The 16,865-nt window shown below is 31.6% G+C and overlaps 1 protein-coding gene across 15 annotated transcripts in view; it reads right to left on the bottom strand.

Moving 5' to 3' along the window:
- Positions 1 to 16,865, bottom strand: part of MYCBP2 (MYC binding protein 2) — a 241,384-nt gene that overhangs the window by 165,507 nt on the left and 59,012 nt on the right. For 14 of the 15 annotated variants that reach the window (XM_073212475.1, XM_073212476.1, XM_073212480.1 and 11 more), the window contains exons 11-17: positions 15,433 to 15,509; positions 14,392 to 14,596; positions 12,815 to 12,979; positions 10,048 to 10,206; positions 6,180 to 6,384; positions 3,690 to 3,835; positions 3,267 to 3,368 (exon numbers count right to left, since the gene is read on the bottom strand). In XM_073212475.1, the coding sequence (XP_073068576.1) occupies positions 3,267 to 3,368; positions 3,690 to 3,835; positions 6,180 to 6,384; positions 10,048 to 10,206; positions 12,815 to 12,979; positions 14,392 to 14,596; positions 15,433 to 15,509 (1,059 nt within the window). The remainder of the gene's footprint in view (positions 1 to 3,266; positions 3,369 to 3,689; positions 3,836 to 6,179; positions 6,385 to 10,047; positions 10,207 to 12,814; positions 12,980 to 14,391; positions 14,597 to 15,432; positions 15,510 to 16,865) is intronic. The other variant, XM_073212485.1, reaches the window with a different exon arrangement.

Raw genomic sequence — 16,865 nt, 5'->3', positions numbered from 1 at the left:
GTCAAGTTAAATACCAAAATACCCTTCATTAAACATTTAAAAATGGGTATAAAAACATATTTTAATTATATCTCCAGATACAGATAAAAATACAAAGAGCAATTCTATGAAAAACCAAGAATAACATACTCTATGACTGTTAAAAATAGAAGAGAAATATGTTACTTTAATGTTAACAGAAGAATTGTAAATATTATTTCACAGTAATAACGTACCAATTATTTTCAAGCTGGAATACATACATACATTAAGCTCCATTTAAAAAAATGTAATGATACATATTTCAAATATGAACAAAATGTCTTATTTCTTCAATATGCATTAATTTTCAATTGATTTACTAAAGAAGATAATATAAATCACTTTAAAAAGTAAAAGACACCTTCCAACTACATGAAAGAATTGTAAATATTGAAATAACAACATTAAGTTGTACACCATTTTCTCATCTATATGGTCTACTTGGGATACTATTTCTCCCCATAAAAATATTACACCCATAATATTCATAGCTATTTAGCTTCTCACTAAATTCAATATTTTTAGAGTCATTTGGTGTATAAATCTAGAAGGCCCACAGGCAATCACACCTAGAAAGTATATCATCTGAGCTCAATTTAAATCACCATTTATAATACCAGCCTATCAGGTTCTAAAACTCTGTGTCCCATGAACTAAAGCAATTTTTCTTACAAACATAATTCAGTCATTCATTTATCCAACAAACACTTTTTATTATCTTTAATGTCATAGACACTAGGTGTCATGGATATAATGACAAAAACACAGATGTCATTGGAATTAGTCCACTAGAGAAGACAGAAATAAAAACAAAGAATTACAGTATTTTGTGGTAAATGTTATTAAGGAAATCTATACACATTATATCTTGAAGGATACCAATATATGTCATGGTATGAAATAATACAAAGTAACTATACAAAAATATTTAAAAAATTATAAGAAAGTACCTTCAAATTCCTATCAGTGATTATCTTAGATGAAGAAATATATCGATCCATTTTTCTTACTTATACTTTCTAAATGATTCATATAGTATTTTAATTTAAAAAGGGACTTTAGCATTGAAGAATCAGCTATTACTTGATTTGAATGTTGGATCAAAAAACTTAATGGTTTTAGAGGCTTAAAAATCAATAGCAACAGCACTTCCATCACCTGAAATCAGACTAACTATCATGGATTTGTTTTAGAAATGGAATTTTTTCCTATCAAAAAACAGAATTTGTTGTATTCTATAGAAGCTATGGGGGGTTTTAATAATAAAGTTTTGTGATTAGCACCCCACTGTTGTGAGAGAAGCAATCAAGTCAAGGCCAGAGCTGAAAAAAGAGTCAAATCCAAAGCCAACCAGGACTGTACTAACTGTCCCCCACCACAGACCATCACCATCACCATCAGACATGTACTTAGAGCTTAGTATGAGTCAGGCATTTTCATGCATATCACTTAATCCTCATTAATATCCCTACTTAGATACGCAGAGTTGTATTCCACATTTTAAAGATAAGGAAATGGAGGTTCAGACTGGTTAAATTCAAGGGTCACATACCCCTGTAAAAGTTGAGAAGTCAGGACTTAAACCAAAGTTGAACTTCAGAGCCCATGCTCTTAACCATCCTGCTAAAAAGCTACACTAACCATATAAAAAATTTCTTGCTTTTGTAAGTAGTTTATAATAATTCAATCTAATATTTCCAAAAAAAGAAAAAACAGGTAATAAAAAGATAAACTGATAATTAACCTTAAGCACATATCATTAATATAGAAGGACTTATCACTCAATTACCATTATATCATGAAGACCCAGAACTTAAATTTTATTCTACTTTTCTATAAACATTTAATATGCAATTTTCCTACATATTTACATAATGTAAAAAATAATAGTATATATATTAATCTCATTAAAATATCCTTTAAGAAAATGATTTTATGTGAACAAAGCCAAACTAATAGCAAATATCACAGTATTAGTTAACCAACATTGCTTATCAAACACTATAAAGAATAATCTTTCAAGTTCTAAGCATATGTTTTATAATATTAATCAAGATAGAATTTATCATGTGTGCTATGTATTTTACTAGTTATTCCATTTTACATTAAAAAACAAAGAATACCTACAACAAATTTGTAATGATGGCTAAATGGGTAATAGGTTTTATCTCATATACAAATTTAAAAATATTTTACAGTCATATTTATTAATTAGTGAAACACAAACACAGATAGCCTCATTCAAAATCGACTTGAAGGAGAAACTTTTGGATTTTGCCCAATTAGGGCCTCAATGACAACTGTCATAGTTTATTAAATGAAACATTAGTATTACAAAAGACTAAAATCATCTATGTATCTCGACATTTGGAATTAGCAAAAGCCTTTTTTCCTAAGTATATATTTTCCACCATTTCTGGGATAAAACTATTCCACTATACATTAAATATATCATTTCTAATTAGTATTTAAAACACACAGTATCAGTAAATATTTCTAATCACGATTTTGCCTAGCACGGGAATAAAATCACAGACATCTCTAGCAATTTGTCTTAATCCTACAAAGAAAAGATTCTATTGGGCAAAGACAGCTTTAGTAATAGTTCTATTTATCTTTTTGGGCATATACTAAAATACCTATTATAACCACTGTATATTTTTAGGCTGAAATATGGTCAAAAGCAATGAAGAAAAATCTAAATAATAAATTTGTATTTACAATTAAAACCTGAGGACTTTCCAGCTTTCCCTTCTTGTACATAATCACGATAAGCTTTGTCCAACAAAAAAAAGATATATAAAAACATAATTATGCACTGACCTGGAAAGAAGATTGGTGGGACTATGCCTAAATAATCATTATCATAAATGACTAGGAGAACAGAAATTATAATACATTAAACTAATTTGTTTCCCACAGTTAAATAAAGGAGTCCAAAATCTGGGTGAAGGGTAAGTTTTCAGAATTCATATTTTTTTAAAGTTCATGTTACTAATAGTTTTTGATGCTTGGAAGATGGAATGATTTTTAGTATGCCTGACTAAGGCCACAACACCTTACCAAATTCAAGCGGTTATCAGCTCAACTGAAAATACCCTGAATATTTTCACATTATTTTCATAAGTTACTAGAATGTTACTAATACTAATGTCAATTTCTTAGGAAATCAGCCTATTCAGTAGTCTCAATATAGGGTAATAAAATGGAATTTAATACACTTTTCCTTTGCAGCTTCATCTTACCTCTTCCTTCCTCTAATCTGTGTCTCCTGATTACACGCTGCCGTTTCTCTTCTTGTCGCAGCTGAAGGTGTTCTTCAATGTTAACCCCGGGTACTGGAACAGCTAGATGGTTGGAAAAAAAAAAACCCACAGAACAACATACATCTGTTATATAAAAGATACGACAGAACTATATGAAATTCATGGGAGCAAAAGCTAACAAAAATACTGTCCAAAACACAAATTATTTTCAATGCAAGAATTTAAGCAAAAATAGCAAAAATAATCTTTCTTTAATTAATGACATATTGTCAGTCACCATACAAACAGTATTGCATAATTTGCTATTATTGTATTTTTAAAATATATATCAAATAGAAATTATTTAAACTATCAGAATCATTGAGTTGAGGACAAGGTATTTAGTACAATCAATCAAATTACCTAACAGAAGATCTAATGGTATCATCTCTTTCACAGCATCAAGAATTCCTCTTTGTCTTGCCTCTTGACCATCTAACTCTCTTGCACAAGCTTTGCAACATCCACACACAGCACAGCCGGATTCTCCAGAACCACAACCACAGATGCTGGGGGAAAAAAAAAGAAACTGAAATTCTGCTACTCTTTCCTTAAAACTCTTTCCTGTAACATCTTTTCTGCATTTTTTGAGATTAAGTTAAATGAGTCAGCAATGAAATCCCCCTTCTGATTCAGATGTGTCATTTTAAAGAAAAGGTATGATAGGATGCATAATTAAAAACAAGAGTTTATTAAGCTTCTTATAAGCATAATTGGTATATTTCTCCAGAAAATACAAATGGATTCTGCTATCTTCAGAACAGCTAAAGGTTTTAACAATGAATGAAGCACGAGCAGCTTTACTATGAAATGGGCTGGCTGTGTTGGCTGGTTAACAAGACAAACAACGCTACTACCTACCAGACAATATAAGGGAGGTGTGGGCAGCCTTCAGTTGAGCGAGTCCAGCTGGTCAGCTTCATAGTATGTCAGCGTTCCCCTCCCCTTTTTATATGCCATCATCTCTCATTCTCCCCTTTCACTGTGTTTAATTACTTGTTCCTTTTCCTCTTATTTGTTCTTTTCATATCAGTTGTTATCTAAGCATATGGTATTTGATTACAAAAATCACCCCCAGAAGTTGGCTAGAGGATCCATGAACAACTAACTTTAGTCACAGATTTTGTTGATGTAGAAGTTACATCTTTAATGTTGTTTATTAGATCCGTCCTGAAAACCTTTAGACAGCCTTACCGAGCCTCTGGTATCTAGATTTGTGAGGGTACAAAAGAAAGGATCTACCTGGCAGCAGTTCTGAAAGATACACATAGGTGCCCTGTGAAAACCGACTTTTAAATATAAGCATTTTTGACAATTTGGAGGATCACTAACTACAATAGTTAAAACTGATAGAATAATATGCCCTATTGAATTGTCCATAGGCACTATTTAAAAAATAATGTTTAATTCTAATTGTTTTCTACGATATGTAGTAACAATTTTATAATAATTAAAGTCATTTTTAATAGTGATTGGTGCCTTGGCATATATTCCTATGTTGACTTTACTCATGTATTAATTTCTGCTTCATTAATAAAGAAATTACTGTGTTTGGTTAGGTATTGTTCATTATATCTATAAATATTGACACTGATAGTAAACCTCTGGGGGAAAAGACATATAAACAATAATTTCAGGAAGGACCAGAGAACTCAGAAATATGATATTTATGGTATTTATCAAGTGATTAATTCCAGAGACTGGGGAAACTTAATTTTAATGGAAACAGCTTGGAAGAGATCCAGGAAGATAAATTTCAACTCCAACATTAAAAAAAAAAAAGATTCTGTATTGAAATTAAATTTAAAAACAAAGAGGTTAGGGGCTTAAATTTAGTAAACAGAGCAAAACATACAGCTTTGCAGAAGAAATATTACCCTTTGATAAAGAGTGTCAAAATATTTTTACATTAGCTAAAAAAGGCCAAGAAAATGTATTGTTAAAAAATCATTATTTCAATAATCTAAAAGAAAAGGCTTGTTAATGATCTATTCATCTATGTTAGGATAAGTATAAACCCAGAAATACAGTCATCTTAGACCCAGAAATTATTTGGGGAGAAGGAGGTGTCAAATCAGGAAGGTGAAGGGGGGGAATGGCTGTCCTCATTCTGGGTTTTTCTTCACAAGATTCCCCCTACTTCCCAATATCAGCTAATTATCCTAATCAGCCGACCTTAATGAAGAGAAGATCTATCATAATTAAGTTGATCTTACAAAGGATACCTTATTATATTATGTTGGTTATAGATGGCAACAACAACATAGGACTCAAAATTCTTGCTAACATTCTAGGGAAAAACCTGCATTATGATTCTGCTATACTCACATACTAACTTTCAAATAACAATAATACAAGACCCTGAAGAAAATAAGTAGTCAAACAAAGAGTAAAATGATAAATTTAACAGGTAAAATACAATTTTAGAAGTGAAGAACTAGAACTAGAACTTCTACAATTACGAGCAGTAAATTAATTCCAAAAAATTATATATCCATAATTGAGTAAAGTATATTTTTGATAATTCTAGTCAGAAAAGATTCATGTTCAACAAAAGTGAATGTGTATTTGGTGTTAGAGCAGTCCTAGGAAAAGAATACAAATGAAGGCACAGCCCTCAGCCTTGAAGAAATTTATTATCTGTTTTTAAATAATGATTAAAATAAATTGGATGGAAGAAAAGCAACTTAAATAACATGACACTAAATTAGAAATTATTATAAGAGAAAACAATTTAAAAATTTTAAGTACATGCCAACACAGTAGAATACACTCTGGAATAATTTTGAAAAGAAATGTGTTCTGCACATTTTTACTAATATTATACTCCTCTGGTATTAATCATCTTCTTACCCTCCAGGGACTCTGTCTGGACGCCCACTACTGACACAGCTGGCTCCATAGCCTGTACAGTCCCCACAGACAGTACACACCATGCACTGCTCCAGCTTCCACTTATGCATGCCTGGAGGGCACATCATGGACTTCTCATCTTTTTCATCTAATTCTTCTTCCAGGTCTTCATCCATTGCTGTTGCCATATTTTCAACTCCAAACCCTATTTGACAGATCAGTTTATAATTTTTATGTATATTATTCTCATACCTAAAAATATATTTCCCAACTAAAAAATACTTAACAGATGCAACCCAAGTGAATATACAAAAAATGCTAAAAATATAAGAGCAAGAAAAATAAGGTTTAATTCAGGGACCACTAATAACTGCTCTCCCCATTTCCTTTCTGCGAAAAGAGGGAAGGCAGGAATATCTCTTGACTGTTACTTTCTATCAGTCACACTTTAAGTTTTTTTCTAATTTTAGTGCCTCCTTTCCATCCTCACTGCCAACACTTACATTTAACAAACCAAATAAATTCTTCTAATCACACTCTAAGCCAAGAGTCCCTCCACTCTAAAATTCCCTCCCACTGCTAGCAATCACATTCTTAGAACTTAATCTTTGGACTTCACAATTTATAAACCTCCAATGTCTTTCTAAGTTCTTTAAAAAAAAAAAACTCCTCAGTATGATATAGTCAGTCATAATATGGCTCCCAAATTTCTCCAACCTCATTTCTTCCAAGAAAACTACATTCTACCTGAACCTAAATTTCCTCTGCTTTCTAAGCATCATGTGTCCTCTTAGATAGTCAGGGCGTTTGCTCATTCTTGCTCCATCTGTGTCTATCTCATTTACAAGAGAAATTCCTCTTTAGCTTTCAAAAACTCAGCTAGGAAGTCATTTCCTATGAAAGCACTTACCACGTTTCCCAGGGAGTCAGTCACTATTTCCTCAAAGCCTGTTCATACTTCAATTACAACTTAATTTTGATATAATTCATTCAACTTTTTTTTTTTTGTTTAACATCTACTATGTCTCAGCCATTCTTTTATGGCAGAGTCAGCAACTTTTGTAAAGGGCCATATTGCAAACAATTTAGACTTCGTGGGACATGAAGGTCTCTGTCACATTTTAAATAGCACAAATGTAAAATCTATTCTTGGTTTGGAGAGCCATACAGAAGCAGGCCACTGAGTAGATCCAGCATCAGGTTATGGTTTGTAGACCTATGCTCTAGGAATTGAGGACCATAATAATGAACTCTCATAAAGCTCATAATCCAGTGAGAAGGACAGATACTAATCAAATCACCATACAGAAAAGTGTAAATTACAACCGAGATAGGACTATGAAAGAATATACAGTGCTACAAGAGCATATAATGGAAAGAGCAAATCTATGCGAATCAGATTTTTTATGTTTATCTTTCTTTAGACTTAGGTCGTCAAAGTCAAGGTATAACTCATCCACTTTATCTCTTATTCTTAGTCAACCTTATTGTCTTATCACTTATACTTGTCTATTCATCTGTTTAATCAAGAAATAAATTCAAAGAACATACAGTTTTCTTTTATGCAACTTCAAATCTGTGGAGGCTGGGAAATTAGATAACCAAGTGCTGGATAACTATACCTACAGTTAAAATAAAACAATGCTGAAGAAGGCCTGAATGACTATTTTTAATAACAACAATAGCTAAGATATATTGAGTACCTACCTGTACCTGGGTCTACATGTATTACTCTTCTAGTCATACTAACAGTACTATAACTATTCTCTTCAAATTAATCTCTAAATTCAAAGCAATCCCAATCACATAGCTAAATAGAAAAACTGATTCTCATCCATATAGAAAATAAAGGCTCCAACCTAACTACATCAAGAAAAAATTTATAGAGAAAAATAATGAAAAACTTGTAGTTAAAATTTAAAAGTTATATATAACAAATGAAACTGTAAGTAAATGTAAAAGATAAGACAGTCCAAAGTTAAAAAAAAAGATAGTCAAGTTAGTCAAAATAGGTTAGTCAAAGATATGTGCAACACATACAACATATTAAAAGATCCCTATAAAATCAGTAAGAAAAAGGCAAGCAAAGTAAGAAAAGTTTGAAGAGACAGTCAATATACTATTAATAATCAAGGCAATGCAAATCAAAAGAAAATATGAGACCCAGCAATACTACTCCTAATTATATACCCAAAAGAAATGCACAGATTTTTTCACTGACACATACTACAAATGTTCACAGCAAAACTATTCCTAATAACCTAAACTAAAAACTATTCTAATGTCCGTAATAATAGAAAATATTTTAGAACTGTGGCATATTTACACAAATTACAATTTAATACTACACAGTTATTAGAGTGAACAATCTTTAGTAAAAATATGGATGAATCTCATAGAGTTGAGTAAAAAGAAACTAGACATAAAAGAGTTCATACAATATGATTCCACTTTAAGTACAAAAATTTGCAAAATTATTCTATGGTTTTAACTGGAGAGATACATAGTAATTAATGATTCTGCAATCTGTGTTCATTTTGTGTCTTACACTGCTAGTCTGCTTTCCAATTCATTGCTTACTAACAGAGTGGGTATGGTTTCTATTAAGTAAGAAATCTTTTAACAATTTTATTTTGGCTATTACAAAATTTACAGTAAGAGTCCAGAATATAGGTATAAATTTATGTCAAATGTTCACAAGAGTTTCAGAGTAATAAACAATTTTGTTCAGCTTAGAACTTTTATAAAACAATCTGAATATATATTTATATCACATATAGTAAACGAACTGCTTCTCTTCTCTTTAACAAGTAGATATTATCCAAAACTTCTGTTCACTAGTTTAGAAAGAAGAAAAAGGATTTCCACTTTGGAATGAAGCACTTCTTTTTTCTTCATTCTTCCTTCTTTTTTTAGAATCAATTTGCTCTAATAGACTTGCTTTAAAAACCAAAGTATTTTAAGTACACATGCATATAAATAAGAAAAAAACAGGGAGCTCTTGATATCCAGATGAGTCTGCCATCAAGAAGGCTCCAAAAGAGCTAAATTTGTTTTTGTTAACTTACACAAATATTAATCTTCAAACTCATTTGTACTTTAAACACAGTTTGATGCTTATTGCTAATAATATACATTTCTTATTTCCCAGTCCACACAAAATTAAAAAAAGAAAAAATGAATAGTAATGAAGAGCATAGGATAGCACTGATAGCAGGCAGAGCAAAAGGCAACACCAAGAAAGAAGTAAACACATAGTATGCCAAAAAAACCCAAAAAGCAAAAACAGAAACCAATCACAACAAACATGGCAAAGGATAAAACCGTATTTTCCCTTCAGCAGACTGAGTGTTGGGATGAAGGATACAGTGGCAAAGGTACATCTACAGTTTAGCTCTTCATAAAGGGTCAACAGTCTTAAGGATCATCCGTTTGACAAGAACTGATTAAATTACAGGTAGCACAAGCTGATAAATCAGAAGAGAGTATTTGCCAGACAGACTGCTGCCAACAATGGTTGAAACTGAAAGCATGCGGTATAAAAGGAACTAATAACAAAGTTTGAAGAATGTACTTTTCTGGAATAATAATTTGGTCACCAAAAATGCTAAATCAAAGAGATGCTCTTATATTTTATATAAAATTAAGGAAAACACACAAGCAAACTCATTTGCTCAGAAATTGAAAGTCTAAAGTGTATTTGGTTATTCCAGCGATATGTTGTCAAATAAATAATACAATAGTTTTCCTAATTTTAAGTACGAAATTAAAGAGCCACTGGTTCCTAAAAGAGTAAGATTCTTCATGTTGTTCTGAAAAAACTAATGAAAAGAACACAAAATTTAATATCCACACATTGAAAACCTACCTTTCCCCCCTTGATTCATGGCACCAGTGTCTCGCCCACACTGTCCTTTATTATTCACACCAAATGTCCAAACTTCTCCATTCTTCATTAAAACACAAGTATGGGCTTTGCCCATAGCCACTTGAGTTACAAAATGGCCCTTCAAATCTGTTACCAAACCTACAGAAAATGTACAAATTTGTTAAGAACAAGAAAAAACCCTTTCTGAGCCTAGGAAATCATCCATAATGTAAAAGGACCACCTCAATGTATAACTTTTCATTTCTGGGATGAAAGAACCTACCAAAATGGGAAATAAGTAATGAAAAGACAGGCAGAGTATCAATAAATTAATTCTGTAATTTCATAATGAAGCTTCAAAATCTTAAAATGTAATCATCCAGACTTGGGACAAATCTTTACTGTGACATTAGCTCAAGCTTGCTTCTCCTGAATGCTTTCTTCTCCTGAAAGCCTGCTTCTCCTGAATGTTTGCTCTAAATGGCAACACTTCTCATCAGTTCTCAAAAAGGTCACTACTTCTCAAACTTCCCTGGTCTAAACACAAAGGAGCCTATAAATCATGCACTTTGCCTGCTTTGACTTGCCTCAGCAAAACAAAGTAAAATACTCACCAGAGTACACTGAAATAACACTGTTTTTGTAGAAGTCTAAGATTTTCAAAGCAGTATTTTTCAACCCTTTTTAATCTACATGTTTTCTTCCACAATCTAATATATAGCTAGTTCCTAAATTTCATTTGTTCACATATTACTTTCACTGTAATTGCCATATCCAAGTACCATCCATATTTGTATTTGCTGCATTTGTTTTAAATTGACTGAAGCATGTTTAACCTTATTGAGTACTAACAATAAAAATCAAAAACTGTTTATTATTTCCAACATACACTAAAATAAAAACTTTTTTAAAAATTAAAGCATTTATTTTATTTAAATTACAAATAGTAATATAATTCTCATATTATGCTTTGGGAAAACAATTCTATATTATTAGCTCAGATACAACTTAAGGTAACCTTCCCTTCCAGCTTAGGTCTTTTTTGTTAAGTACACCTCAAAAAATCCCATTTTAGTATTGGTGACCCTAGAACAATGCAGGGGATAGGGGAGCTGATCCTCCACGCAATCAAAAATGTGCATCTAACTTTTGATTATTCACAAACTTAGTTACAAATAGCCTATTAATGACCAGATGCCTTACTGATGACATAAACAGTCCATTAACCCATGTTCTGTATGTTATACATCTTATATACTGTATTCTATAATAAAGTAAGCTACAGAAAAGAAAATGCTTTTTTTAAATTGTCAGAGATACCTCTGAAGTTTTTTTCCAATGCATTTAATAAAAAGAATCCATGGATAAGTGGACCCACACAGTCCAAACCTGTGTTATTCAAGGGTCAACTACATTTCACATGCTAGAGAAAGATATGGATATACAGCAATAGGATTTATTACTACTAACAGTAATACCAATATACATCTTGAGTCCTTAAATGTGCCAGGCTCTGTGGTAGGAATTTTATAAGCAGTGTCTCCTGTAATCTAACAATCATATGAAACCGATATAGTCATTAACTCCCGTTTGCAGGTGGAAAAAAAAAAAACACAAGCTCTGAAAAGATAATTTAAGCTAGTTAGCCAACAAAAAGGTTCCAGTGTCAGGATTTGAGCCTACATCCATAACCATAAAACCATAACTCTCTGATATTTAAGTTCTAAAATGTCCAGCTGTCTCTGCCATCCTCAAAAAGAAAGGGGGCAGGTTTGTCTGGTCCACGAATCCCTGACATACGGTCAGTTCTCAGTAAATATTTGGTAAATAAATGCACAAGTTTCTATCAGGTCTAGCCAAGAGGATTTTAGCAAGAAATATTTATATTAAATATTATTTAAAACTATAAGGCCCACCCCCAAATTTTGATTCACTGACAGTTGAGGGCAACTGAGAATCTAAATGTTACCAACATTATGTCAACCCACATGTCACCTGAGTATAGTTCATCTTAATAATTGTTATAAATACTTGATGTATGTCATTTCCCCAGTAGGAACAATCACTTAAACTTCCAATCAGAAGCTTTATTAATTCTGGTTTTCTTTTTGCAAAGAAATTCATAGGCCTTACATATATATCTCATATAGAATCCTTCTAAGTGTGTTGCCATATTATACTCATTCCTAAATGCTAGAAAGAAAATCCATCATCCAAGTATGACAAGTTTTTGAGATTACAGTTTAAAAAATATAAAACTCTTTACCTGGCTAGTTCTATTCCTCACAGCCACCACTTAAGCTTTTGATTTATCAGTCACACAGTCACTTAAGTAATTCTTGAGATCCTACCCATTTGCCAGACATTGCTGGGCACTGGAACTGTAACAGTAAATAAGAGACATAGTCCCTCTCTAACTACCTAAAGGGAGATCAACTACAAATCAGTTATGTTATGAAAATCATTTCCCCAGGATACTACCAGCAACATGTCACATGAGCATCTTAATTTAGTCAGGGAAAGCTCTCCAGAGAAAGTTATAGCTAAAGTAGAGGTGCACTTGCCAAGCCTCAGGATGGGTCTACATGAAACTAGTGACAGTGTTCCAGCAATAGGACAGGAAGGAATAACAAAATGTTGTATTTGGAAAGAAATGTGAAAAATGTACAGAAAGCATGCTCCAGATGTTAATTTTCTAGACATATCTTCACAAAACATAATGTCTACTATTGTACTTCTTTGCATAAACATGAAATGTTTAACTTACTTGTATTATCAGAGTATATGGCATCCTTTCCAAACATGTATAGCTCTCCATCTTTAGAAATAACAGAACTACTTCCATTATTGCAGGCTGTATACACCACAATCTTTCCTTCCATCTTAATGATCTTTTTAGGTTTATAGGGTTTTGATTGCCGTCTGCTCTTAGCTTAAAAAAAATTAAATTAATCTAAGGCATCTATGTACAAATTAAAGAAATGGCTTGTATATAAAGCCCAATGAAAAAACATATCATATGCATTGAGGATACAGTTTGTTTATTTATTTTCACAAAGGCCTGCACTTCCCAACATGTCATTTAAAATGAGTCAATCTACAAGCTTCATCTGGTTAATATTTAGGCTATCACATGAAATCTTCTTTGTAGCAGACTGAAATTTCCAATGGAAAACACCAATTTTCTACCAAACTTTTGGGAAGCCCAATCTCTAGATTAGCTATTTACATTATCAACACCTCTCAAACTCCACCTAACATGTATTTTTATGCTAGATCCTAGAAAATAAAAATTATGTCCTCACTCATTTAACATATATTTATTAAGCAGCTAAACCTAGTCAATGAGATTGTAATGCAGGGAAATATACATATGAAGGGAGAGCAAATAAATTTAAATATGGATCATGATTCAAGCAGCTTTTGCTCTCAAAAACTAAATCCCCAAAATAAGCAAAAGATGGGAAATATCAATCTTCTGTTCCTTCAGTCAACCCTAGTTCTTGCATGCCTTTCAGAAGGAAAATACATATTGTTGTGCTGGGTACAATTCCAGGGTTTAAAATGGCATTATATTTTTTCATATAACATGATCCACATACATATGTATGGCAACTACATTATCTGGTGCTCAAGCAAAAGAGGAAAAATGTCTTACAAATGCTAGAAGGAAAAACTGGCTGTACTGAATTTTCTGAGCTATGATATACACTTCATGGCTATTTTCAGGGATTTTTTTCAAGACAACTTTTATTTACAGGATTTTCATGTTAGATATTGACTTCACACCTAATCCTCATAACATGTTACTCCACTGTGCTGCAATGCAGAAGCATAGGAGAAGTTACAAAAAGAGAATAATCCTTCTGACACTGAGGAAGACTGAATAGAAGTATAGGAAAGATAAGACATAAACAAAATTGTTTATTTTTCATTGCTTAGGAATACTTCATCACAGAGAAATAACACCAAGAACAGTGACCCGTAACTGACACTATTATACAAGGTTACAAAAGTTTATTTCAATATGAAACATATATTCCTTTAAAAATTTTGGATCACCTAAAAGAATATATTGGAATAAGTAAGTTTTTTAAAATAACACCAACTGATAAAACAGATGAATAGAGATATGAATAGAGAATAAAAATTCATGAATATGAACTCTAGAATGAAATCAGCAATCACAGTTCTTTAATGAACAGTGCATCACTACCATTAACTGATTATGCCCCAATGTAAAATCCTCTAACTTAGTGAGGTTAGTGCTACTGAAACGAATATACACTATGTTAACAAATTCCACAGTAGTTTTACTTATGTGCAGTTGGCCAGTCAACTTACTTGACTCTCCATCTTCTCCTTTACTAGCAGATCCTGTAAAGAATATGCTTCCATCTTCTGCAACTAGAAGGGCGTGGGATCCATCATGTCCAACTGAGAAGTGAACAATTTTTGGAGATTTTGTAATTGGTAGCTCAACCCATTTTCCTGCTGAAGGACCACCTTGTTTGATTCCAAGACTCTGGTATTTCCCGGTGTAATATATCTTATGTATGAGGGGGACAAAAAAAGGAATTATAGTGCTTTTTGGAGTAGTACACTAGCTTTCACATGAGAAAAAAATAACTTTCATATTTTATTGAAAACAAAAACAACAAGAAACCAAACTCTTTTTTTTTTACACTATTCAACTTCTGTGAGCTGAACAGGAGAGAAATGTCAAATTTTTCCAATGACACAGTTCACAGTAGTTTTTCATATCTATTCAGGATAGTTATAATCTTTGAAAGTATATAACTATACTCCAAACTCACAACAGTATGAAATGCATAAAATTCTCAATTCATTTTTCCCAGCATAAAAAGCCTATATATAAATATACTGTATTTGCCTAGTAGTTTTAATTTTCAGAATCCTTTTAATTACCTTATTTTATTTATTTATTTACTAGTAAGTCAGAAGATTCTGTCTCTATAGATTGACCTCTCAATCTATAACTTAATTTAGTGTGTCCCTACTTCCCTCAACTTGTAGTCTGCATATTTCTGCACATTTACAGAAATTTGCAGTGGATATCCTACTTATCAAAATACAAAGAAAATGTGAATTCCCCCAACTCAAAGAATTACACAAAGAGCTCCATAATTAAACTAAATATTCATAAAAATTGAACATTTTATAGTTTTATAGTCTTAAATGTCACTACTTTCTTTCATACTATTTCAACATGAATAAAAATTTACCATATAAAGAACATAAATTTTAAATAAAAATTTTAAATATGATTGTATGAATATATGAACTATGTAAATTAATCAACTAACTATACCAACTATCTCTTAAAGCAGAGAATGTTAATTTTTAATACCAAGAGTAATTTACCTTTCCATTGGCTGTTTTCATTAGTGCAAACTCTCGTCCTGCACCAAGAATTGCTGACTCTTCATCAAATCCTGTACCTGAAAAAACAACAAAACTGATAAATACTATTATATTTTAATATGAATAACTTCAAACACTACTTGCACTATTTGAGTGATTAAAAAAGTAATTAAAATCAATTAATATTCAAAAACAATAATAAGAAAATGTCATATGCCTGAATTTTTTTAAAAAATTAACAGTAGGAACACTATTCCAAGGAAATAGAGTTAACATAAGTTTTTTAGTTTGTTCCAAACTCATGACAAATTAATTTTTAAAATATAAAAAATTTAAATAAATATCAGCAATCTTTCTTGAATTGATGAATGAATGAGCAAATTTTTACTGAGCATCTATTTGCAATTAGACATTTTATAATGCATGAACCTTTTCCTATTTGATACTTAAACTATATTGCCTGGTTTACAAATAAGCAAATATAAAACTTGCTGAGGTTTGTCTAAACACAGAGACTTTTGGGCTTGACCAATATCATGCAGATATTTGAAATAAGGTGTTTTAGATTCTCTGTTCCATTCTTCTTTCTACAGAAAAACATTTCATGTAGTGACTCCATGAATTTGAATTCATATCTGTGCACATACACACATTTACAATATTTTCAATCTGTAAAACTATGAGTATGGTACATTTTATGATTTTATCCAATTATACAAACTAGTAATTAGCTTATAGGCTTTTCTAAATTAAAAACTATCATTTCAATTCAGTATTTGTCTATGGAAGAATTACAAAAATACTATATAATTAAATAAATATGCAAAGTAAATCACTAATATCAATTTCATTAAATTTAATGAGAGGGCAGTCAAGAAAGGTGAGTCTTGCAAAGAATCTCATAAGTTAAAACCTGAAGTAGCATGGCAAAAGTTGAGACCCTCATGGGAACTAGTGATCCTAATTACTGTTAAGATGCTGCAAGAGTAAGTACACTAAGTCCAAGAAATACTCTCTGATTGTATTTCTGTATCCAAATGAAAGATTATGAATCAGTTTGTTAGGCCAATAACCATTTTCACACTCTGTGGGATATTCTCTGGCTATCCTGATAATCTGTTCAAATAAAATTTAAAGGTTTCAATAACAGAACTATTCAAATTACTCTAGTTACATTCACAAGAGAAGCTTTTAAAATTTCAAATACTGAATAAAGATGAAGCATATATACTAGTGATATCCACAAGTGCTGTCTATCTATAATTCTTATCAAATTGAAGTTGATTTTTTGTGCCCTATTCAAAATGAAAATGGAAAATCATTAGTCACTTCCTTTAAATAATGTTCATATATATGTTTCCTAGTACTTACACATATTAATTCATATATGTGCTTTATAGTTTCATACGCTGGTGAAAACACAGTGTTAGTTT

This window comes from Manis javanica, chromosome 9 (assembly GCF_040802235.1).
Source record: "Manis javanica isolate MJ-LG chromosome 9, MJ_LKY, whole genome shotgun sequence".
Classification (NCBI taxonomy): Eukaryota; Metazoa; Chordata; class Mammalia; order Pholidota; family Manidae; genus Manis; species Manis javanica.
Note: the sequence above shows the minus strand (reverse complement) of the source record. Positions and strands in the feature narration are given on the sequence as shown.